General features: G+C 39.7%; 1 protein-coding gene across 3 annotated transcripts in view; it reads right to left on the bottom strand.

The window, feature by feature from the left end:
* LOC117396884 (retinoic acid receptor RXR-alpha-A) overlaps window positions 1-25,406 on the bottom strand; it is a 110,676-nt gene that overhangs the window by 14,596 nt on the left and 70,674 nt on the right. The window contains exons 1-5 of one of the 3 annotated variants that reach the window (XM_059005255.1): window positions 21,494-21,513; window positions 20,568-20,839; window positions 4,084-4,234; window positions 3,211-3,390; window positions 840-1,024 (exon numbers count right to left, since the gene is read on the bottom strand). In XM_059005255.1, coding sequence (XP_058861238.1) covers window positions 840-1,024; window positions 3,211-3,390; window positions 4,084-4,234; window positions 20,568-20,828 — 777 coding nt within the window. In that variant the 5' untranslated portion in view covers window positions 20,829-20,839; window positions 21,494-21,513. Of the gene's footprint in view, window positions 1-839; window positions 1,025-3,210; window positions 3,391-4,083; window positions 4,235-20,567; window positions 20,840-21,493; window positions 21,514-25,406 lie in introns of those variants that run through there. The other 2 variants (XM_034909092.2, XM_034909093.2) reach the window with 2 other exon arrangements.

Below are 25,406 nucleotides of genomic sequence, written 5' to 3'. Positions count from 1 at the left end.
AAAAAATCATGTTAAACATTCAATAAGCCTTTCTTCTGGAAACCATGCAGGTGGTCTATTTTTCTAATTGAATCTGCCCTTAAGTAGTTCTGCTCAAAAACTCAATTTAAAATGCAGTTTTCCTAGGCCCAGTTGTTGTAAACAAGCCTCCTCTCCAGACAGTAACCGAGGATTAACCTCCCACCTACACCACAAGGTGTCACTGTAACACAGAGGTGACCGAGAAAGTGAATCACAAAGAGGGGGTAAACTGCTAACAAAGCATTTGTCTTTACTGTAAACAAAAGAAGACTGCATGTTCTTTTCCATAAGGCAGCCAGAAGCACATAAACGTATGCATCATTAACTGCTGCAGTTCCATTTTAGCACTCTTTGATCAGTATGTGATGTGATCTATTATAAATGGAGACTTGAAAAGGCCATAAAAAAAAGTGGTAAGATTTGTTCCATGGTCAATCAAGATTACTCTTCATGGTAAATTAAACTGGCTGCCGGGCCCATTCTGTTTACCATGAATGTTATTCTCATTATTCAAAACACGTTATCATCACATGCACTATCAAACTAATGCCCTGGCAAGTATGAAACAGAGGTGGCCTTTTCCCCTTAACACAGAGCAAAGGGTCTCACTTATGAAAGGGCACTAAATGTAGTTGTAACATTTCAGGTCAGGTTGTACTGCATACATTTGCAATTTACCAAGCTTATACATTTCCTGTGATTTACCATGTTTTTTAGTGTTTTATCATGTGATTTACTATGCCTATCTGTGCTTTACCCTGCTTTATCGCACATTGCTATGCTTTTACTATGGCATGGACTATGAGATTGCTCCTTACCGAGTTTGAGGGCATCCCCAGATTCGTCTCGATGTACGTCTCTGTCTTTGGCTCCACAGCGAGTTCGGCCTCCAGGATTTTCTCCACAGGCATGTCCTCGTTGGCGCTGCTCGTCGACTCCACCTCGTTCTCGTTTCGGTCTTTCCCCCTCTGTCTCTCCTCCTGGACGGCTGCATTTAACAAAACTGGTTCCGGTCACTACTGCTGCTTCCAGGCAGGCCTTTCCAGGAACTCGCAGGGAAGCAGTGTGGCCCACAGGCTGGTGCTGACAGCCTGGAGAGGCTGGGGATCCAGGCCTTCAGCCCCAGCTCAGCACCCCAGTGAGTTCCCAGGTGACCAAAGACAATATTCTTCATTATTTTTTTCAGTAAAATAATAAATTGGGGCCTGCAATTCGCTATCTGCTATCTTTTCATACATACCAGTCTACTGTACAGCCAAAAAAGAGATTGCATGCTACAGTGACCTTTTTTTTATATCAATACTGTGAGATTTTATAGTAGATATGATCTGTCTGTCAACTAGTTATCTAAAATATACTGTACAAAACAACATTTGAAATGCATGCAATATACTATGTTCGTTAATGCAGCTGTCCTAGCTGGCGAAACCAAACATAGGAAGTGGTTTCAAAACTTTCCAGAGACGACCAGTCGGGCGCCTAGCTCGGGTGAGACAGCGTGCCTCTGATTCAGAGCTCCTGGTTGCACCACAAGCTACCCGCGAGGATTTCAGATTTGTTTTTTATTCATTTATAATTTTAATGTGGGTGTACTGCATCACATGGCTTGTGGGTAAGGAAAGTAACACAGTCGTGGCGATAACTGACACCTACAGTATCTCTGTGTCAGAGACACATTAAATCATCCTGGTGTGCAGCTTCTAGGTCTCTTCTGTAATGGGGTTCCATTGTTCTTCAGCAGTGTTTTAAAATCCTACTTTTTTTCTTAACTCATCACCGCCCTTCTTTTCTTGCGTTTACAATCTTTTGGTTCTTTGCTTGCTTTTATAATTTAATTTGGGATATGCAGATATTTCTAATTCAGCTCTAAAGAAGAAAAGTTGTAATTTAAAGTCTGTTTATTCAGGTTAACTAAAAAGTTGGACATTCATTCAGTTTTTAGATTTGTAATAATTTGCAAAAATTCCACACTGAAAAAAACAACCAAAAATATGTAACAATTTTTTGAATAGATCATTTTTACAGCTTGGTGAATCTTGGGCTTATTCCAATCACTTTTCAAGAAAGTGTGGCTATGCAACTTTCTGGTAGATCAGCTTACTATCCTCCCAGTGCTCTGCAGAGCAGCAACAGAGCAAGGTTTGAGATGCTTGCTTATATGATCTGACTCAAGACACTCCAACAAGCTTAAATTACTTCAACTATATGATAATTGAGGGAGGACTGAAAAGCAAATAAATAAGTAAAATGGTTTAAAATCTACCAAATATAATACTATTAAGTGATTTATATAGTACAAAAAATTATGGACTGAGGGCACCTGGGACAGGCTAAATCATAACACGTAAACAACTGTTGCCCAACTTGGAACAAATAGCGCTATAAAGAAAGCCCTCACATGAAAACATTTTCCTAATGTCCTTTCTGTGTTTTGTTCTGGTTTGCTTTTTTACTGTGAAAAACCAAGCACTCGAGAGGAAGCAATGTCCTTTTCTTGTTGTGAACCCCAAAGGTAAACAGCCTCCTAATGGACCCCATGGGTCAATTTAATCTTAGTTGTTCTTGTCATTGCATTTGCATTTGCCAGTTCTTTTTAGGAACTCGCCAGCTTGCTGGGGTCCTCAGGGATCAGTTTAAGAGACCGGACCTTGCAGCAGGCCCTCTGCTCCTCTGCCTGATACTGGCCAGGAAGTTGCTTCCTCTACATACTGCTGGGATGTGATGTCTAATTGGCACCAGTCGTGGGGTAGGAACAGGAAACTGGCCCTTTTTGTTTCAGGCGAGGGTTCAAAAGAGGACAGGAAGGTGAGTATTATGTTACCTTGTGTAAATCGGCCTGACAGAATATAGACTAAGGAAATACACGGGCATTTTTAGTGTCGGGTTGTTTACATTTAAAAATTTCATATTTAAAAATGTGAAAAAAAAAAAAAAACCAACATTAATTCCAGAGGCTCTCAGACATTAGTAGTGTAATTATTTTTAGCTCTCCCTTCACCAATTAACCCAGTTTTGTATATTTCCTTGCATACGTCCTTCCTGTCTAACTCTTATTAACATCATCCCTGTTGTTATAAACTGAATATGCCAGCTGTTTTGAGGATTCCCTCCTTGCATCAGCAAACCGATATGGGAAGTAGTAATAATGCCAGCCCAGGTTGTTGCTGTCCTATACGGCATGTGCTATACCTTCTCTCTTCATGCCCATGGCGAGACACTTCTGGTAGCGGCAGTACTGGCAGCGGTTGCGCTGTCGCTTGTCGATCATGCAGTCCTTGCTGTCTCTGCAGGTGTAGGTCAGGTCCTTCCTCACCGTCCTCTTGAAGAAGCCTTTGCATCCCTCGCAGCTGTAGACTCCATAATGTTTACCTAGCGGAGGGACAACCACCAGTCACAATGCTGCTGGCCCAGCTAGGGGCCCTGCCACCCCTGGGCCAGTTAATTTCATGCTTCAGGGTAAGTCTATAAAGCTCCTCGATCTGATGCATGTATAAACACTAAAAGAAACTCGTACAAATCTATCAGATGTTTCAACTACCATTAAAGAGGTCTTTAAATGCTGCAAGAAAAAACAGCAGCTCATAGCCCATTTAATGACATGGGATGAATATGGCACTGTAGTTATTACTCAGCTTGGTTGTCCTCTTGAGTGAAGTAACCCAGCAGAGTATTCTGTTTATATAATAAATACAATATACGGAAAAGAAAGTACATTCACTCAGCAGCTTTGAATATGAACATTTTATTCCATGCTAGATCTCTCAACACTTGTTGTATAACCAAATAAAACCTTTCCTACTTACCTTTTCACCACTAACATCTAACAAACAACCTCTCCTATGTTTCATATTTTACTTTAGGTCGCGGTTGTCTCTGCATTTTCAAATTGAACTATTTTCTTGTATTATTAATATATACCTTATTTGTTTTTGTTTACAGTTATGGGTTGAGCCACTCTAATGCGTGTATGCTTGTGTATGGTATGTGTTGAGGCCTGGTTAAAGATCTCACTTTGTGATATCCAGTTTTGGACTCCTTCACATTCACTGACTTTGTCCTCACCTGAGGACCTGTCCCCGCAGATGGCACAGATGTGTTTGGTGAGAGACAACGGGGACATCGAAGGATGCGCTGGTACCTTCATCACCCCATTCAATCCCAGTGGCGGTTTAATATCTTCCGAGCTGCTGACAGGGTTCATTGGAGAGTTGAGCTGAAAAACAAGGTGGTTCATATTTAGCAATGTATTCACACATGTAAAGAGCTATTATTCATAGTTACGTGTTTCAATGTCTATAGGATGCAGTAGTAGGTCAAAGCAAGTTCAGTCTTCTGTATTAATGGTTCATACATCTTGCATGTCCACTGTACTTCGTCATTGCAAATACTGACACCCCATGTGCTTTAACGTTGTGCTTTAACGTTGGTTTAGGTGTGCCAAATAGTTGTAAATACTACTCTCTCCAAGTCTTATATAATTGTTTTTACTGATTAGTATTATTATTTTAGGAATTATACAATTGAACCCACATATAAAATTCAGGGTGATTCATAAACATTGCACTATTTGAAAATAAATCAGTAAAAACCGTGCAGCAGAGGTCTTCCATGAAAAGCACCCTGACAGGCATTTCTTATGAATCACTGTGTGTACAGATCTATACATCGTAACTGTCTCAATATTTTTGGACCCACCTATGGAATTCCTTAGCGAGTGTGGCTCTACATTTTTTCCCCCACCACAGTTCAAAAAGGACATTAATTGACCTTAATTGATGCTTGGAAAATCTATGAAACATCTATGATCGATATGTGAGGTTAGTAAACCATTTAAACAAAAAAAAATAAATAAATCACCCGATGTTATTTTAAAACCCCAGCTCTTTCCAACTACAAAGTGTGCACTGTTGCATGACGGACATATGGACCACACCTAGTTTCACAGCAGCCTTCCAATACTACCGCAAGCCACAGAGTTTTATTACAAGTTCACTTACATCAGCACACCACAACCTTTGAGGACAATAAATACAGATTCATGCCAGGACTCTCTCCAACTCAGGAGGATACATCTATATATACACATATTAATGCTGTTAGACCAACAGCTGGCTCCTATATTAGAAGGCTGTAACACAGTCAGGGAGTTCTGATAAAGTCATACACACTCCCTCCCAGGGCCCCGCCCCCACTTCTCAACACAGGGTTTATAGTCACCTAAACCCTCACACCCTGCTGGAAGAGAGAAGAACTTGAAACCTTGTTGTCTCTCCTCCGTGCTTTCCCTGAATTGCTGATAACCCCATTGTCATGGAGACTGAAAGAGATCTCAGGTCGCCACAGGTCAAGTGTTTACAGTTATGGGATGTTGCTTGCTGCAGTGCCACAGCGTCACCTGGCTGACCAAAATGTACTATGCTGCTGCATCTGAACTATTTACTGTTAATAAAGCTGTGCAACTTTACAACCCCAGCCTAGTCTTGCTCTCTAACAAACTTATCCCCCCCCCCCCCCCATACTGCTTTAAGCACATTTTGTTTAAAACAAAATACATTTAACTATACTTGACTTTAGGGCACTTCTGTGCACAGGCACTGTTTGTCTTCTCCTCTATATTGCTGCCCTACCTGAATGTGACACAAACATAAAAGTGTGCCAATATTCGTGTCAATTTAGCACGTAAATAAGAGTTAGTGTGGATGATGATCGGTGCTGAATAGGCTTCCCTAAGGTAGAGCAGTACAAACACACTCTTCAGATCTATACTGGACAGATGGCTGTTTATACTGGTCTGACCTAAATTACTTTAATGAGCTAATTTAATTATTTCTCATCTTATGGGACTTTCAGCTTCCAAAGCAAGAAACAATACAGACTGCATTCAGAAAATAAATAACCCCCTTTTAAAAAAGCTCTCATAGAGACATAGCTTACACAATACATACAAGCAAAAGACTCCAATAATACATTCATTAACAATTCAGCCACCTTTGAAAAAGCATTGCTTTGCTGTAACCTGACTCTACAGCTAGCAGAAGCTTTTCTGGTGAACAATGTACAAGATAAACTGAAGTAAATAGGTTTGTAAGAAGATCATTTTTTTATCTTACGAAAACTCTACTGGGGGGAATTGATCCCTGGTATGCAATAGGCATGTGCAGATCCACAAACATTTAAAAAATAAAAAAAATGTTACGATAATTATTAAAAGGCTGTTGAACAACATCCAGACAGCTTGCACACAAAAAAAAAAACATACCAAATACTGTACAAAGGGCTTGATTTTTAAAACTGAAGTGGATTTTGAGTAAATTTACTTTTATCAATTCTGCTTTACTTTTGTGCATGTGAAATTATTTTAGTATAAATGCTAAAATGTGTTTCGCTCTTTAGAGCTTTATTGTAAAAACAGAGATTAACCACGCCCTTAGTTTGTTGCAGTTAGTACTTTAATCCTACTGTTTGAATCTAATTTATCATCTCTGCATACAAATATAATCGCTTTTTGTTCACGTGTTTGTATTATTTATAACACAGCATAAAGACCCTGATAAAGACATCTCATCGCAACATGTGTCTAAGAAGTTTCTTCTTTAGAACTCCTCTCTCTTGTGACAGTGTTTAAAGTTATGGGTGGATTCATTATATTCAGCAACACGTCTTACAAGAAATCCAATGGGATCCTTCAGAATTAGACCTCAAATATAATTGCTTGAGCAGGCATACTCACGGCCATTGCTCTCTCCGAGACTCATGAATGGAGCGATTATATTTTAGTACTGGTCAATTATATTGAGGTTGAAGTGTGAGAAAAGGCACTATTTAAAAAGAATACTGTGTTGTAAGTGTGGTAACTGCAGCAGGCAACAAGAGCTCAAAACCACACAGACAGCGTTGTTATGCATTTGCATGGCCCGAAAAGGACACAATATGAAAATGAAGTAGTTGGTATAAAGCAATGTACTGTAGACAGTGACACTGGTTACTATAATAACTGGAGGCTGGAAGACTCCACCATCAGCAGCAGTAAAGAAAGCCTGGAAGGGTACCAGTGTCACTGCAATCAGGTCAGTGGATCAGCTGTTCAACCCAGGAGCTAAAACGCTGTATGAAAGGAACTGAAATTGCTTTGAGTTCTTCAGGACAGGCTTGCTTTTTGAAAAAGACCCAGATCTTATATCACAAAGACAGGCCGACCTTCGTGTTTGAGACACCTCTGTCTAGACACAACACTAGCAAGTGATAATCTCAATTAGGTTCAATAACACTTCAGCTGCTGAAAACAAACTGTGCTCTTTAGCAACGATGAAGGACGATGCGTACAGCAATCCATTAGGATAGAGCACGCTCAGCATACATGGAAAATACAAGAGGAAACCAAAGTGCTTTCCTGGCTGGCTTAGCAGTGCTAATAACATTTGTGTTCTGATTTATTTATTTTTTTTCCTGCAGAACTGAAGCAAAAGAAAATGTAAAGAAAATGTACACTGCTTGCCTGGCCACATTATTAAAGATACTCCCCAATTCTTCACGTGTGGAATTGAGCCAGCCTTAAGCAATGCAAAGTCACAGAGCATGATAGGTGAACAGTACATGCACACTGCACAATGCTGCATTTTAACAGGGTCACGCCCCACCTCTTGATGGATGAGGTCCTTCAGTTTTATTTATTAACACCATATGCACTGTAGTGCAATGATGAGGCTTTGTTTCATTTTTGGGACTATTGGTTGCAGAACATTACTACAAGTGGTTATCCTTTTAATTTTACGTTTTATAATTTCCACTGCGAATATATTTTACAAATCAGTCTTTACTATTTGTAAATATTGATGTCCTGTTTTGGTCTAGTTTGTAGTTCATATGTGAACGCAGCACAGAGGGCTGCCTCTCCACTAATAAACTGAAGAACAAGCAAATCTAACAAATGCACCTTAAGGACTCAACATGTCTTTTTACCAGCCAACAGCAAACACAGTTTGTTTTCTCACAGCCTAGGCTGTTTGACGTGTGTTTCCTCATCAACAAAACTGCATCTATCAAATCCACATAACCCTGAGCCAAAGTGCCTTCCTTCAGCAAAGCTATTTTCGGAAATAACCCAACTCTGTATGCCCCTGTGGCCCTTTCTTCTCTAGTAAAAAGGGGCATTCATGCTTGGTTTTTGCTGCCAGTCTGTAGGCGATTAAGGAGGCTTACCTAAACAGCTCTGAATATAATTGTAGTTCACTGTAACGTCCCTCCCAGCAGCATAGTGGTTGCTAACTAGAACCCTGGGTGAAAATGACACAGGGAATTTGGAGAAATTGTCTTTTGGCCGACGCAGCAAACAGAGCTGCCATCAAGTCAGCTGCTGAACTGCTGACATGAAAACAGCTATCGCCAGCCTCTTTGGGAACCAGCTTTAGAAAATGCAACTGAAACCTTTTAAGTCTGCAGCCACTCCACCTTAGAGCTGGGTCTCATCAGATCTCAAGGCTCGGCCCGATTAGTACTTGTCAGAAGAGGAGTTGGTGCCTCAGGCAAAGCCCAATGCCCAAGCATGGTGTTAGGAGACACTGTGCTTTAGGTGCCAAGATCCTGCCTTCTCTGTGGCCATGAAAGACTGCATTGACATTTGTAGGCAAGTAACTTCTAACTTCAAAGTCTTTCAAAAAGACAAAAAGACCCTTGGTGAAAAGCCTACATTCTAGACTAGTTTGTTTAGTTTTAGCTGTCTTTTATAATTGAACATTTAAGCTACGGATGACTACATGGCTTTCATCATGTCATTCATATCTGCTTCTCTAGCGTGTGTACTGTTTGTGTATATACTCCATATTAAGTATGTGCGTGCCGATTAAATGGCTGTAAGATAAAAACAACATCTTACAGTGAACAGTATAACCCATGCATTCATCTTTGTGTTTTGGACAAAAACTCAAGTCTCTGGTTTGAGATAATATCACATCTGGAAGCTGTCTGCTCTTTATCTTCCTTGTTATTTTGTGGATGCTGTTTGAAGCAGCTGTAGATTTTGGAAAGGCATGTCGGCAGCATTAGTGAATCCACTGGGAAACCATTTACCTCCAATAGAGGCAACCGATGGACAGCTTACAGAAACAGTATGACAACAGGCTTTCTAGAGGGCTAAAGGGAGTTGAAGCTGGTCGGGACACAAGCTTCTCCTTACAATGAAACCTGCTTACCATTTTGTCAATGTTATTGTTACTATTGGCTGCAAATACAAAATAAGCTATCAGTGTCATAAAAAAATACCATGACACACATTCACTGGTCAGTATGCACTTTAAAACACGTAAGTGAGACATACAGACTGGCAGGTTTCTTCATATACTTAATTATATATATATATATATCCAGCAGGGATAGTAGGACAGAATGTAGTTATACGGAGAAACGGAATAAGAGACAGGAGATGATAAAGATGGAAATGTGGACAATGGAGAAGGACTGAAGGAAACAAGAGGCAGCAGTGTAAACAAGGAAAAGCAGGAGGAAGCTGGGGGAAAGTGAGGAGAATGAAAGGGGATGTGAACCAAAGGAGAAAGGAAAATGGAGGCGCTTTCTTTTGAAAGCGGAGTGCAAACATTGCAAGCTCAATTTAAAGCGAACAAGAAGCTGCTTCATCCAGGCCTGTTAAACTCCCCTCTCTTCACACCTCTGGTAACAGCACTGCTGCTTCAGCTGCCAAGTAAAGTGACTGAGGCCCATCGGCTTAGTGCAGCACGCAGGGGAGGGGCCAAGCTGGGCTCACTTTCTACCATCTACATTTTCAAATTGTTTCACTATCATTGTTCTCTATCATTGCCCACTGTTAATCATCTAACTAGTCCAGCAAATAGCTCCACCAGTTCTAAAATATGGTTTGAAAAATGACCATGAAGGGTGTGGAGCTGACGTCCCTTAATAAACTGTGGATCTGTAGTGAGATTTTCTTCCACTTACAGCCCAATTAGCCGATTTTCTGTAACTGACGCTTAACCTGAAAGTAACAAGGACAAAATCTACTACAAGTGCCTAGCTTTGCCATCTTTAAAAGCACATAGCTCATAGCCTGCAATTTATTATGAACTATTTACAGATATCACTTTACTCTAAAACTGGACACTGCAGCTTTAAAACATACTCTAAGTTATACACTTTACTATATCAGCAGCTGTATCTGTGCATTGCATAATAAGAGTTGTCGTTTCCTGTTAGACAATCCTGGCTCTGGTACAAACAGCATATAAATATGGGCAGGCTGTTGCCCATAACATATTTTGTATAAATTGGCAAACTCTAGCTCTGTGACTGTTCAAGATGAATTTGTTAGGGATTAATATATGAGTGTGTGGAATGCACTGTACTATAAATGGTTTCTCCTTTAAATGAAATCTTATGAGCTCAATAGGAAATTGCATTAGTCCATACATAATTTCATTTGGATTACCAACACTTAAGATACATTTTTTTTTTTTTAATAGTTACATTTAGATATTTATTTGACCTACGGTCCAAGAAAAATGCCACATCATAATAGGTCCAATAAGAAGTGCTTTAGACAGACACAGACAGATAGAACAACCGACACAGACAGGGCTTAAACTAATCTGTGTGTCTAGATGGGACTATACTTAATAATCTCCTCTATAGCATCCCTATGCCAGTAATGTGTCATGTATGTTGACACTGACCATCTGGTCTTCCTGTGGTTGACAGAACAAAACGGTCAGTCGCTATGAAGAACCCCCCCCCCCCCCCCCCCCAGCATGTTGATTATGTGATAACTTCTTGGAAGCACATCATTTTTGTTTGCTTAACAATCATAATAAAAATGGGATGGGTTTAATAAGGGAACAATATCATTGTGTAAGACAAGTTTGTTTTAATTATGCAACAGACAAGCACCATGGCAGATTAGAAGGCATGTGAAAAGTAGGATAAACGCATCCTTCAGCAATTAGGAGAGCAAGTACTTGGTAAGTCACACTTTCTTGAAACAAAGAAAAATCTGACAATACCGTTTGGAGGCGTCTCATACACTGACACATGGAAACTTCACAGCTATGCCAACCATTCATGCCATTTAACTTGCAGGTTAAAAGAAACACATTACTTTACCTTTCCTATATCGTGGCAATGTAATCCCAATTGTTGTGGTATTTTTTATTCACAGTAGCCATTCATTTCAGTCATTCCATTGTCTAAAAGTCTTTTTCAGTGTTTTCAAAGTTTCTTTTAGTATTACTAATAATAGACATCAAAACAAAATCGGAAATGGAATGTGTTTCTGTGAAACACTGCAGTGTATTTTGTAACTTGAGGTGAAATGTTCTTGCAAAGCATGCCAAGAAAAAGCACAGACACAGCATACTGTACATAACAGTCACACTTATATATTAATAGCCATCTGATAATCAATACTGTTACTGCTCATATAAACTAAAGCACGGCTGATATATTAATAGCCATCTGATAATTGTTTTATGCGGCACTTAGTTGTTATACCCCACCCGGTGTAACACTGAAGCGGTAAGCAGAAGAAACAGAAAAGCTTTAAAAAGTTAGAGAGAGAGAGAGAGAGAGAGAGAGAGAGAGAGAGAGAGAGAGAGAGAGAGAGAGAGAGAGAGAAAGAGAGAGAGAGAGAGAGAGAGAGAGAGAATTCAAGTGTACAACTTTTCTTCCATAATAGAAATTTATTTTATTTAGCAAAGACAGCAGCACTCCCCCCCACGCTGGGCTGATCTCAGCTGACAGTCACGGCGCCCCATTGGCAGGCACGGATCAGTGGGGGGCAATGTCGTGGGCAGCACACGCCCACCTACTCAAAGCAGCAGCAGTGACAATGGCAAGCAGGCAACAAGCAAGGGAAAGCGAGAAGCAGCTCCAGCACAGTAAATCTGACTGCCGGCCTCCGCGACAATATATATAAAATCTCACACAGATAAAATCATTTCTGACGGACAGAGACTTTTTTTTTCCTTGACTTCGAATGTAAAAAAAAAAAAAAAGGTTTGTTCGGATATATACAAACTTTTTATTTTTTCTTCTCTCTCCCTCTACACACATACCTTGCATGCAGCACATACAAATTTTTCCTACATTTGTAAAGAGTGCACTTATGATAAACTGTTGCTACATGTCAATCCGCATAAACGTTTGCTTCACTAATAACAAAAACTCCACAAGGGAACTGACCTGCACTCTCTTACTGAAGAAGGTCCCTCCAAATCAGCATGGAAGAACCTCCAACATAAATGTCCAGAAATGCACCCACCATAAGGTCTCTTCAGTTGAGGTAGAGGTAGTGAGGGCTTCTACTTTGTTTGCCCCCATCCAAACACTCCCGCTTAATTATACTCCTATCTGTTCAGGATCCCCTGCCTCCAGATTCCCATCAGGTATGTGCCTAGGAAGTTCAGGATACAGCAACAGATGTCCTCCTCACTCCCTCACGTGCCACTCTTTGGATCGTCATTAACACTAAGCCAGAACATATGTGTGGCTAGACACCAGCTCCCTCTATTTAAGTGGAAAATCTCTACTTGGTCTCGTCCAGCTGGTTATTTATTCTCATTCCGTGCTATTCTGGAAGGGCTAATGCCTTGACTATGCTCTTGACTTTACAGAGCTGGTACTTTTATTTATTTACTTTAACAAATGAATATCACATTAGTCACTGGTAATCAACACCCAGCACTGTTTATTTTTAATTTCCCAATTTATTTATTTTTATAAAGTGGTAAAACTGACACCAGAGACTATATCTGTACATATCCTTCCCACAATATTGCCACTTCAGCATCTGGTGCCAAATTAAAATGCTAACGCAGCCTCTAATCTGGAGAATGAGAATGCAGAGTCACCCTTTATTGCACAATGCAATGTCATTAATTTAACCCTCCACTGCTTTGAATATCCCAGAGCTGAAGAATATTACAAAGCTGACTAATTACCTGGGCTCAGACACTTCACAGGCAGAAAATGGGCTCATTAAGCAGCATGGGGAGGGGGGGGGGTTAACACCTGCTGGGTCTTTACAGAGCACTATGCTAACCCCCACTATACTGCAGAATATTCTGGTGGCACCCTAATTGCTACAGGTGGTTGTCCGTTTCCCATATGACATCCTTAAAATGTATTCTTTAACGCTTAAGACTATTTTTGCATAAAGAGGTGCTCATTGCTTTTAGACAGCAGTGTGGAGTAGTGGTTAGGGCTCTGGACTCTTGACCAGAGGGTCGTGGGTTCAATCCCAGGTGGAAGACACTGCTGCTGTACCCTTGAGCAAGGTACTTTACCTAGATTGCTCCAGTAAAAACCCAACTGTACAAATGGGTAATTGTATGTAAAAATAATGTGTACAAAATAATGTAATTGTATGTAAAAATAATGTGATATCTTGTAACAATTGTAAGTCGCCCTGGATAAGGGCGTCTGCTAAGAAATAAATAATAATAATAATAATAATAGACACGGATACACGGGTGCTGTACACTGCCCTATGGGGGTGGGGAGATTCTATAATTTACAACAATCACATGCCCCAGAGTCTCTTTTAGATAAGGGCTTGTAACCATGGGTCATTAAGCAGCTCCGCACAGTGCAGTCAGGCCACCCATTCCTCTACCACAATAAACAAGTGAATACAAGTCCTTTAAAAGCTCAGTCCCTGCTCTGGTCTATACCATACCGCTACCTTTCTCTATCTGATGCTCATCCTAATGGGAACTATCTTTTAAAACCAACACACAGCCAGGAAGGTGTTGTGCTGGTACTGTATGCGTTTAGAGCACAAATAACAATAGGGCCCTTCCGTCTCAAGTGGACCACATTCTGTGGAGGTGTTTCCTCCATTTGTGACTGATAAACCACATGTGAGGTGGAAAAGGTTTCCAGTGTAGGTGTTGTGTGCATCTAAAAGAAGAACTGTGAAGAACCACCAAATAGTGGGAAGGTGTCTTGAAGCGTGCATAAATACCCATTTTGATGACCTCTGAACTTACAACTTGTTTCTCATAAAGCCTGGCTGGACCCAATACCTCTGAATGTTAAGAAACGTGCTCCTACCATTGAACCTCACTGCACAAAAGCAGAGCCCTCCCCAGAGTTATCAAACTGCACAGAGACGGCACTCTGAGAGTTAATAACGAAAAAGTGAAAAGCTGTTGAGGAATTTATTTGAAATACGATCGGTTAGTTTCCTTTCTGTTCCTGCTCTCACAAAGATCTGACCACATCTGAATACAGGGGGAAAAAAAACAAAAAAACAGCTTTTCTTAATTAACCCTGTTTCGAAGTCTCAAGAGTCTGAGAAAGCCAAGGCCATAATTCACTAACAGTACCTTATTTTCCTTTCGCTCACTTCCGGCTCAAACAGCTGGTAAATAACTAGCTAACACAACAAAAATGCTTTTCATAAACATTGTCAAAATGGGTCTGTCGCCTATATTTTAATCCAGAGCAAATTCCACTAATTCAGTGGCAAGCAGTGTGCCCTTGCAATTATGCATTTGGCAAACGCAATGGGGGACTAAAACACACACAGGAGACTCATTTTTATAGTGTTTTATAACTTGTCTTTGATGTACGGCATATGTTTTAAAACCGCTAATGTCAGTAATACATTTCTCATTAAAAAAATAAAAATAAAAATAAATCTCACTGTTGCTTGAGCCTCATAATAAACAAACACATGACTGTGTGGCCTAGTGACTGAGTTCACAGGTAGTGCTGCCAAAGGTCATAGGTTCAAATCCATTTGCCCACAGCTGATAATCAGTCAAAACAAGGAAAGGAACTGGCACTTCATGCTGTAGTGTCCCACAATCATTTTAGTTTTGAAACTGAAATGTGATTCTAGGTAACCGTTCACTACATTCCTCTGAAATGTATCTTACTTCGTACAGCACATGTTGGCTTTCCAGTTTGTTTACATTGTACACACGTGTAATACGGTCATTAATGTCATCCGCAAGAAACTCTTTTCTTATACTAATAAAACCTTTTTAAATTATCAAAACTATTCATGTTCTGAAAATATGCACTTGTTAAATATTTAAAAGCGAGAGGGAGAGCAAATCTTCCACACAGCTAAAAAACCTGGAATAAACTTTGTCTGAAGTAACGAAACACACCTGGTTTAGCCATGTGTAAAACCCAAAGCCAAGTGTTACTATTTGCTCCCTACGGCAGGATTATAATAGTGTGCGAGTGTCTACATAGTCTTTTATCTCTGTGTGTCAGTGAATGATTTAGCACTGTCTTGTGCTTCCAGACCTCATTGGAAACAGCACTATGTTTACATTTCCAGGTTAAATGTATTGAAACAAATAAATATAAAGTGTTTAATACGAATCACAGATTTACACATTACACAAACGCTTTATTGAATCGAGATTGTCTTTGAAATCTTTTTTTTTTTCTTTTTAAATACAAAACAATAAACCACAATGTATTTTTAGTGCTGAATATGTGTCTCCCGTATGACCATACTAAGAAATAAATATACAGGGACAGACAGGCTAGGCTGCCTCATACTAACAGTGCAAGAGGAAGGAAAGATTAAGTAATTTGTGCAATGTGGAAGTTACAAAAATGTTGTTCCGTCATATCAGTTTTTCTCATCATCCTCATAGTACATACTGTACACAACTTGTTTTTATTTAATAGGGAAAAATACAAAAACTAAAGCCAATCCTCTAATCAGTGGATGCCATATTGACTGTCATCCTATTATTATTATCATCATTTTATTTACCGAGACATAGAGAAAAACTTTTGTTAAAATTACTTTTGTTGAAGTATTTTCATGTTTTATTACATTTTTATGTTTAAAGCTAGATGTATCATTATTTTTATTACTATTCTTCCCTCCATAATAAAACATTACAATGTCCATTTCAATGTCCATGATACAATGCATAGCTACTCATCAAATTATTATTTTTTTTAAATCCAGCCTCACAAGCCAGAACTTTGGGGAAAAATATTACAAAGCACTACAAATTAAAAGAGACCCCATTAAAGCTACAGATACATTATTATTATTATTATTATTATTATTATTATTATTATTATTATTATTATTATTACCTATGTGAAGGGACTTTTTAGGATGGTTGCTTCTTGTTCTTCAAGTAACAGAGATTGAATTTCACCCTTTAAGTTTGCCATTCATGATTCCAGTCTGTCCAGGCAATCAGCGCTAATACTTCAAATACATGCACAAAGCTCTGAGACTGATTTGTGCAAACCTGGCAGCGCCTCAGTTCAAACACCAGTGTGTGGTTTTAGGGAACAGTCCAAACAATGAAAAGCAAATGACAGAAAAAAAAAACAAAAAACCAAACTGCAGGCAGAAAAGGTTTAGCAGCTTCATGTGTGGGCATTACAGAGACAGAGCCTGCAAACACAGCTCCCAAGATTAACAATGTACACAGGCTCTGACTGCAGGGATGGAAATAAGACTCCCATTCCTGGTTTTACTATGAGTTTAATAAGACACCTGAGCTTGTTACCTATACAGTGCGGCTAATCAAGCTTGTATTAAAATCTGAACTGGGCAAAACTGCTATGCAATAATATTTCCATACTTGGACTGTCATTTTTAGATATTTTATCATTGTTATTATTATTGATGGAAGGATTCTCTCTTTTGTAAGATAGTAAATTTGGCTTCAAAAAGTATAATGGTTGTCCCTTTTTTATGAAAGGAAAATTAAAACTGGAAATATTTGTAACAAACAACATGCAGACTTTATTTATTTATTTATTTATTTATTTATTTTAAATTTAGAGTGACCAATTATTATTTTTATTTATTTTCCCTCAATTTGGAATGTCCAATTAATGGCACAGACATTTGGAGGGCGTGTGAGCGTCCTCCGATCTCACAAGCCTAAAGCCAAAATAGCTTTTACGAGCCGAGCAATCCAGAGCAGAGGTGAGCGGGCTACCGATCCCGGAGAACAGAGATCAGCCCTGCTGGCGCCGTCCAAGCGGCAGTGCTTTAACTGGGCGAGATGTCCATTTTTTTTTTTTTTTTTTTTTTTTTTAAAGTCTGATGAAATGGATTAAATACATTTTTGTAAATGTGAAGCTGTATTCTTTGAAATAACATTCCTGAATAACCTTTTTGAATGCTTAACCATTAGAATGTAGAAACGGAATGATTATTTTGAGATTACTTTTTGGTACAAATGTTGTGACTAAGGAAACAAAGGAAAAAGTAATATGTGTACTAGGCACAGAACTGTCCAGCTAGATACCAGACACTTGGAATGCATGATTAAGTAATTCTGAGAATGCAAGTTTCCCAAAATAAGAACTATTTCGTGAAACTGAAAAAAGCACTTTAAAACCCTTCGATCCCAAAGCACCAGGCAATCTTCTCAAAATACTTTTTTTTTTTTTTTCCTTTCCTGGCTGGATCTCAATATCCACACAGTGCGCAATACCTCTGCTCTGAAAACAGAGTCTTTTGTAGCTTTGTATTCATTTGATTTTCTGTATAAATATATAAATCACAGACGCAATCTCCTGTAATTAAAACTGCCCTGCTCATTAATCCAGCATGGTGTTAATGGAAAAAAAAATAAAGTAGGCAGGCGATAGAGAGCAGCGAAAACACTGGAGTGTAAGTTCATGAATTATCATATTGGGAAAGCACACTTAAAGGAGCACTACCAGTCGTGTGTTATTTCTGAATATGGCTCTTAGAATTTGTAATAGAAGGAAGTGTAGGAGTAACCCTTATAAACATTTCCTATAATAAAAGCATAGCAAAGTGTAATAAAGCTGGGTGAAAGCATGTCAAAGCATCGGCAAGCATCGTAAAGTCGTGATAGGTATGGTATATTAAAGTATGAATATATATTTGGCAAACCATGGTAAATGCTAAGTATTCCCACGGGAAAAGCTCTTGCGTATTTCTGTCTGTGAAAATATATAAAATGCCAGGGAAGTTCCTAGAACAATAATCTAAAAACAACAACAATAGTTAGATCCTTCTTTGTTTAATTTAGATTACAAGAACAGAGCCCCTCACTGCTACCTCCGATAAGCAAGCTGTGTAGCTGATGTGCCACAGTATTTTTAAAAAATGCAAACTGGCCTTCTTTATCGGTCAGCACAAGCAGGGAAGATGTTTAGCGATAGGGCGTCCGCCTGCCTCTTGGAGGGTTAAATCCGCAGCCTCTTTCCACCCGGGTGCTTTTTTAAAAAGCCAGCGAGCCGAGTGTTAACTGCAAGTGGCATCTGCCGTCTGACTCAAATCACCTTCCATCAGAAGCACTCCACCTTGTGACTCAGGCCTGTGCGCTTCACTAATCAGGGCCATCCCGGGACCCTGGATGCTGGGGGGAGGGAGGGGGCTGAATTCCAACACTTGCCCCAAACAAGAGTGTGTCTGTATGTGTGTATGGAAGTAGATTGCATTTATATTGTATGTGAGTGGAGTGTGCTTGAGTGAATGCATGAGTACTTATGTCTCCATGTTTATAGTGTGGATCAGCAGTGTGGAGTAGTGGTTAGGGCTCTGGACTCTTGACCGGAGGGTTGTGGGTTCAATCCCCAGTGGGGGATACTGCGGTTGTACCCTTGAGCAAGGTACTTTACCTAGATTGCTCCAGTAAAAACCCAACTGTATAAATGGGTAATTGTATGTAAAAATAATGTGACATCTGTATAATGTGAAATAATGTATAATGTGATATCTTGTAACAATTGTAAGTCGCCCTGGATAAGGGCGTCTGCTAAGAAATAAATAATAATAATAATAATAATATATATTCTACCTCTGTGTGTATGTGTGTGTTAAACTGGTTTGCATATGGGGGAATGTGTGTGCTTGCTTATGCTTATGCACGGGTATGCATGTTCGGTGTCTGTGTATAAATGAGTTGTTACATATACAGCTATGGCCACAATTTTTGCATCGTCCTATATTTTGCTTCATAAAGTCGAATGAAATCTGACAAATAACATTTTGTAGGTTTGTAGGTTTTCCATGTACTTAATGAGAAAAACTGACAAAAATTTAAAAATGTGACATTTCAAAATGTAACTTGAAATACTTATTACGGCTGCCAGTAGTTTCTTTGATGACATAATGCTAAATAAAGGATCAAAATTATGTTTTTTTTTTTTTTTTTTTTTTTTTTTTTTTAATTGTCTCAATCCTAAAATTATCAATGTTCAATTTTATTCTAATATATGATTCAAAAGTGACATTAAGTGAAGTGACGTTCTACATCGTGCATTCTACATCAGAAATCAGACCTTATTGGTTTTTCAGTTTATTTATATTCCTAAATGTTGTTTCTGCTACAGACACAGACGTTTTCTTCCTCCTTTTAAGCCTTCATTCCCCTCTGCACTACAGAGATATATATAAAATGCTAATATTTTCAACTTAAAAAGTAACTATTAAAACATATGGGACACTACACCTTTAATTCAGAACAAATTACAAAATGATACTTTCATTTTTTCAGATACATTTTTTTGCCCAGATTAAAGCTAGGAGCTCACAACAGAAATGTATTCCAGTCCAGTATAGTTAGAAACTCTGTGCCACTAGGTGCTCCAGGGACAACAGTCCCTTGCGAGCACATCCTCTTGGAGGGAAACGCGAGGCGGCAGTTGGAATATTAAAGTGTCTATAAGAAGGATTAGTCATGCGGCTGTGAAAATGCCACTTCGTTCCGGCCTGGTTTGCCATCGCTGTTCCTCCTAGGCATGGCAGGTTAATAGCGCCAGACTGGGGACAGGTGGCAAAAGCCATCAGAGCGCAACCTTTTTAAGTGTCCTTCAGGATTATCACTTCAAAATGGCCAGGCCCAGGCTGCCCAATGGATTTAAAGGAATAGTAACAACTGCAGTTGCAACTACACCGTTAAATCCAGGGTCGAGATTTTCTTTAACCCTCACTGACGAGGAGAGAGCGAGGCAGCAGCGTTCTCTTACAGTCCTCATTCTTCTTGAACAAGGAAGCACCTGCCAACCGAACACTTTCCATTAGTCCTCCAGTCTTTCAGATTGTTTTGAGTTAAAACTTGCAGATTTGATATAGAACAGAACACTAGAGCTAAAACAAAGTAAGCTGAAATGTGATCTCGGTGTGCTAAATGCCTCAGGTGTTTCCAATTCAATTAACTTTGAAATGATGTGCAATACGATGAAATGACTATTGTTAAAAACCTTACAGTTTCCCATGCTTGTACTATACACTTACTGTTCTTTACCACCGTCAACCAAGTTTTTATACCAAGCTTTACCATAGTTCCCAATAATTCACTGTGCGTCATGCCTACATGCTTTACTGCATTTCATAAAGCAAAGCTTACATGAGGCACATGTATTCATACCAACAATAAAGCACATCAACCAGATCCACTACTGTAACTACCCACCTGCGTTATTTCAAATGTACAGTATATTCAAATTAGTAATACAACCAAAAAAGTCCATGGCCCTGCAGGGGAATTGACAGGAGTGTAGAAGTGCTTTTGGTTCTTCATCATGAAGGATCATGTAAGGCAGTGTGCCCAGGGGCTCACCTGAGGACTGAGGCTGGGTCCGAAGCCCATTCCGGGGGTGGAGGGGCCGGTCATCGAGTGGGGGCCCATGGGAGAGCTGATGACGGAGTAGGGAGAGCCCATCCCGTTCATGGGGGAGCTCAAAGTGCTGATGGGAGAGTGCAGCTGGCCCGAGGAGCCCAGGGAGGAGGGGCTGATCCCTGCCCCAATCAGGGACGGATGGAGAGAGGACGTGTTCATGCCCCGATGAGAATTCGGAGAACTCAAGGAGATGGAGTTCATTTGTGAAGAGTCTGCAAGATAACAAACAAAGCACAGTTTCAATCTTTCAATCAAACAATGGTCACAAAATCATCACCAGCTCATCTATAAAAATAAAATCAGGTGTACTCTATCAGCAGTGTAGAGTTTAGTTACACAATTCACAATACTTTTCATAGTATAAGTATATTGTGGACGTAAAAAGCCCTACTTGGGACAAGCTAGATCTTCAACCTTTGATACCCATTAAGTTACCCTGTTAAAACCGTTGTGTTTTCTCACATAAGCACAGTATATTAAAACCGCACAAGCTGAATTTTCATGCCCCACTTTTTAAACCACTACCTGGTTTTGAGAAACTGCTGGAAATGACTGGAATTGTTACACTTATACCACTGTTTGAGCTGGCCAAATCAGTCTAAATAAACACTGAAATAAAAATGATTTATCCATCAATTAAACTGCGGCTTACAATAACAATATGTCCTGTTTCCACAAGTACTTGGTTCCGATTTTATTAATGTCACTGTCGGAACCCACAGCACGTTGCAATCCCAGAACAAGAATAGCTGCCAAAAAACAAAACAAAACAAAACAAAAAACTTTGACAAAAGGACGACCCCCCCTTCTCCCGTCCCGATTCACCCGGTCGCATGTCTCCCACCAGTGCCAAGTTAAACACTTACTCCGTATCCTGGACTCCTTAGGAACATTTCCTGAAAACACAGTGTAAGGGAGAGGATCGGACAAAAGTCAGCTAACGAGAATACAAGAAACTGGCTAGGTTTCATATGGAACCTCCCTCCCCTCCACTCCCCTCCCCTCCCCCACTACAACCACCACCACCACCACCCAGTGTAAAGAAAAACAAGCCCAGCTCAACTTTCAGCACTGTACACCATATGATACAGATGCTTATAAGCACAGATTCTTGTATCTAGGATTTAGGGATCATAACACCCCCACAACAAATAAACAAATTACCCTTTTTTGAAAAGGGTAGCCGCAAAAAAAAAGTTTGGATGTGTATTAAATTTGGGCCCAGCAATGCCCTTGTTTGTTTTAGGAAAACTTGGGAAGATTACAATGTTTTTTTTTCCTAGACGGGTTCTGCTGAGAAACACAGATACTGTACACAGTATAACCTCAAAAGGTACAAACACCACAATTACAAAAAATGTGCCTGGTCAACCTAACTGGAAATGGGAAACAGGGTTCCTGGCTGCTGTAAAAGACACTCTGAATTTGACCAGTTAAAACACAGTGCTCATGGCTTATTCTTTGTTTTCTTCTTTGTATTCATCATGTTAAGGATGTAGTGTTGTTATGCTGTACACACACACACACACATTTACATTAAAAAAAACAAGGTTTCACAGGCATTCCAGTCTTATGAATGTCATTTATTTCCTATGTGTTTGTAACTTTGGGGAACCCTTGAAACCCTCCCTGCGCTGTTTACCCTGGTGTGTTCACTGCTGACCCTTCTCATTAAAGGACTACATGGAAATAAACTGGGCTCTTTTTTAAACAGCATGGTAATCCCCCTTGAGTGAGACCCCGCTGCACACGAGGGACAACTGTGAGGGACAGTTGAACAAACTGAGACACACAGACAGGAGAGAATGGGGAACGGCTTTCAAATAACTATTTAGCAGAGCCTGCAAGCTGTAGATAACAAATGCTCAAAAGGAGCTGAATGAATCTTTTTTTTTGGCTAGAATTTGCTCAATATAGAAGGGAAGTCCCTGCACAAAAGACTTTCCGAGATAAACAAGAAGGTAATTCAGATATTAGGGCAGGGTGTTATTTGTTTTTCTATTCTATATCTTGGGGCTGTATTTTTAAGCATTAGTTCACCAGTAACTGTGTCACTGACATTGTTATCTACTGTATGTACATTACATTAACATACATCAACTCTTTTTGGACCTCACTCTATTTTTAAAAATACCCTTGAATCCAACTGTTTTATATTATAGTGCGGTCTGGCCTTGAAATGGGAAAATAATGTAAAAGCAATGGCTGCCTGCCCATGACCTAGACAAATAAAATTAGCATAAAACTCAAGAAAAACACTTGTTCCCAGTGTATCCACAAACAACTAAATTAGCTGATGCAAAGTTATAGTTTGGGTCCTGTAAAATGTGCAAGACCTCTGCAGAAAAGATACAGTTCTGGGGAGTGGCAGCTTCACACACACACAGCCCTACCCTGGAAGGACCACCCATGACTCCGAGGGACTGCCAACAGAGTGAGCAGTAAATGTTTCAACATGGAGCTTCCCCTCTTCAGTACCTGGACTGATAGAGCAAAGCTTTAAATCAGGACCCTGCACTGCATGTAGCAGGAACAGGACTGTCCTCTGCAGTAGAAACATGCTACTGGTATATCCGTACATTTACCCACCAAGGACAAACTTGTAAAGAAACCACTCCAAAGGTTTGTGACCATAGCTTTTGAAGGGATTGTCGAATGGCGCTTATTTATGACAGTTTAATAGGCCTACTAGGTTTATATTCCGCACCCAGTAGAGGATGTGTATAGGCCACACTGTGGTTGGATATATCAAACAATGTTAGCTATTTAACACTGGCATGCATTCCACAGCAAAGTGTTTTCTTTTATCTGCTTAAGAACAATCATGACTCACTATTAAATTCCAGTAAAGCTACTGCAAACCCTGTATTTTCTAGACATGTGCTGACATGGTTTCCATTGAACGCAGGAGAACCAAGGTTGTGTTTAAGACAAAGAGGGATGATTTACTTCTACCAGTCTTTCAATGTCGTCTGTGTTTGCAGGCTGGGAAGGAAAAAAAGATGACATATGGTGTCAGGAGTTGCATGGCAAATCACTACAACTACTACTAACATGGGCACCTGGTCAGGCCAGCTTCAAGCGTCTCTCTGTAGGAGATTAAGTGCACAGCGACCCCTAAGGGGGATTTAGACAAATGACATGCCAGCGAATATCTAATTTGTTTAAATGATTGCATAACCACCATCTGGCTACAGTGTTTTTTTTCCATTTAAAAGAAAATGGCAGGCATTATCCGCAGACATAGCAATCTGTTAACCCCAAAAAAGACATTTGGGATCTCGCATTGAAATTAGTGCAAAGTGGTCTTTTTTTTTCTGTTGGGAGGCTGAGCCTGAACCATCTGCTTGGTAACACGCCACATTACTAGTGAGGTACAAGGAGGGAAACTGATTGAATCTTTTGGTTTCTAGGGTTTGTTGGGGCAGCTTTGACAGGGGTGTCAGGCCTTGCATGGTAAATCACTCATTTAGACCTTGTCTTTAGGGAAAAAGTCTAAAGACCAAGCTTATAGAAACCACTCCCTGCTTCCCTATAATAACAGTATTTACCATGTTTTCCAATTCCTTTTCCAAGTTTCTACAATATGTTTATCATGCTTTATCACAGTTAATCATGGTTTCTGCCACACCACACTGTGATTTACCATTGCTTTTCCATACTTTCACTATGCTTTGCTACGCTTTTACCATTGTATACCATAGTAGTCTTTTATAAGGCATTACAAAATTAAAAATAGCAGCCGCTACAATTTTACCTCATTGCCGTTTCCTTTGTAAAGCCTAAAGAATGCACTTAGCTTAGTAAACAACAACAACAACAACAACAACAACAACAACAACAACAACAACCTGGCCGGAGGAGAAGCCAGGTGGACAAAGGATTTAGCTTTTAAATATTGTATTAGATTTAGTTCACCATACAGGCTGTTTTGTAGTTCTGTTTTTAAGTTAGAAAATAAACTCCAACCTTGTGAACTTTCCGGGGTCAGAATCACAGCTGTTTCAGTCTACCACAGTTACCGTAGTGACTGTAAAGCTGAGATAACCGCATTTTGGATTAAAACTCTGTCGGCTACATCTTTTTCTTTTAGGCTTTTCTCTTGTGGCTAGCACAGACCGATTTGGATACTTGACATTTCTGCCACCCAACTGCAGTGTAGGTTGAGGCCTATGCTTGTTCTTCCAGCAAACAAAGTTGTGCCAAACAGGCCAGTAACAGTTTTTAGTGCTAAGACCACAACATTATTCGCAGTATATTAGGTAAAATCAACTGGAATAAATGTTAGCACCATGGACTTTTGAAATTCTTATATTCAGCAGGGTAATTCTTTGATTCAGCAAGGCAATATCCCTCCTCCTCTTCCCAACAAGTGAAGGCTGTGTGCGCACAAACAACCTCATGGTACACAAGCCAATGTCAACCAATAGTAGTTAATAATCCTATTACCTATTGCCACCTGTATTCCTATAACTTCATATTCATATTGACATGGTTTTCTCACAAATTAAAACAATAAAACAGGCTGTTGAAATTCTGCCCAAGTCCACTTTATTGTATTATTCAGCTAGAAACATGCCTGGTCTGACAAAGCCAGCATAAATACCACTAAATCTTTCAAAGGGGTTGAAATAAATCTTTTGGTTTTTTTATTAGAATGCATCATGATTAAACATGGCTCTCATGAAATCCAATCATTTCCCAACTGGAGGGAGGGAGGGAGAGAGAGAGAGAGAGAGAGAGAGAGAGAGAGAGAGAGAGAGAGAGAGAGAGAGAGAG

This window comes from Acipenser ruthenus, chromosome 31, assembly GCF_902713425.1.
Source record: "Acipenser ruthenus chromosome 31, fAciRut3.2 maternal haplotype, whole genome shotgun sequence".
NCBI classification, from domain to species: Eukaryota; Metazoa; Chordata; class Actinopteri; order Acipenseriformes; family Acipenseridae; genus Acipenser; species Acipenser ruthenus.
Note: the sequence above shows the minus strand (reverse complement) of the source record. Positions and strands in the feature narration are given on the sequence as shown.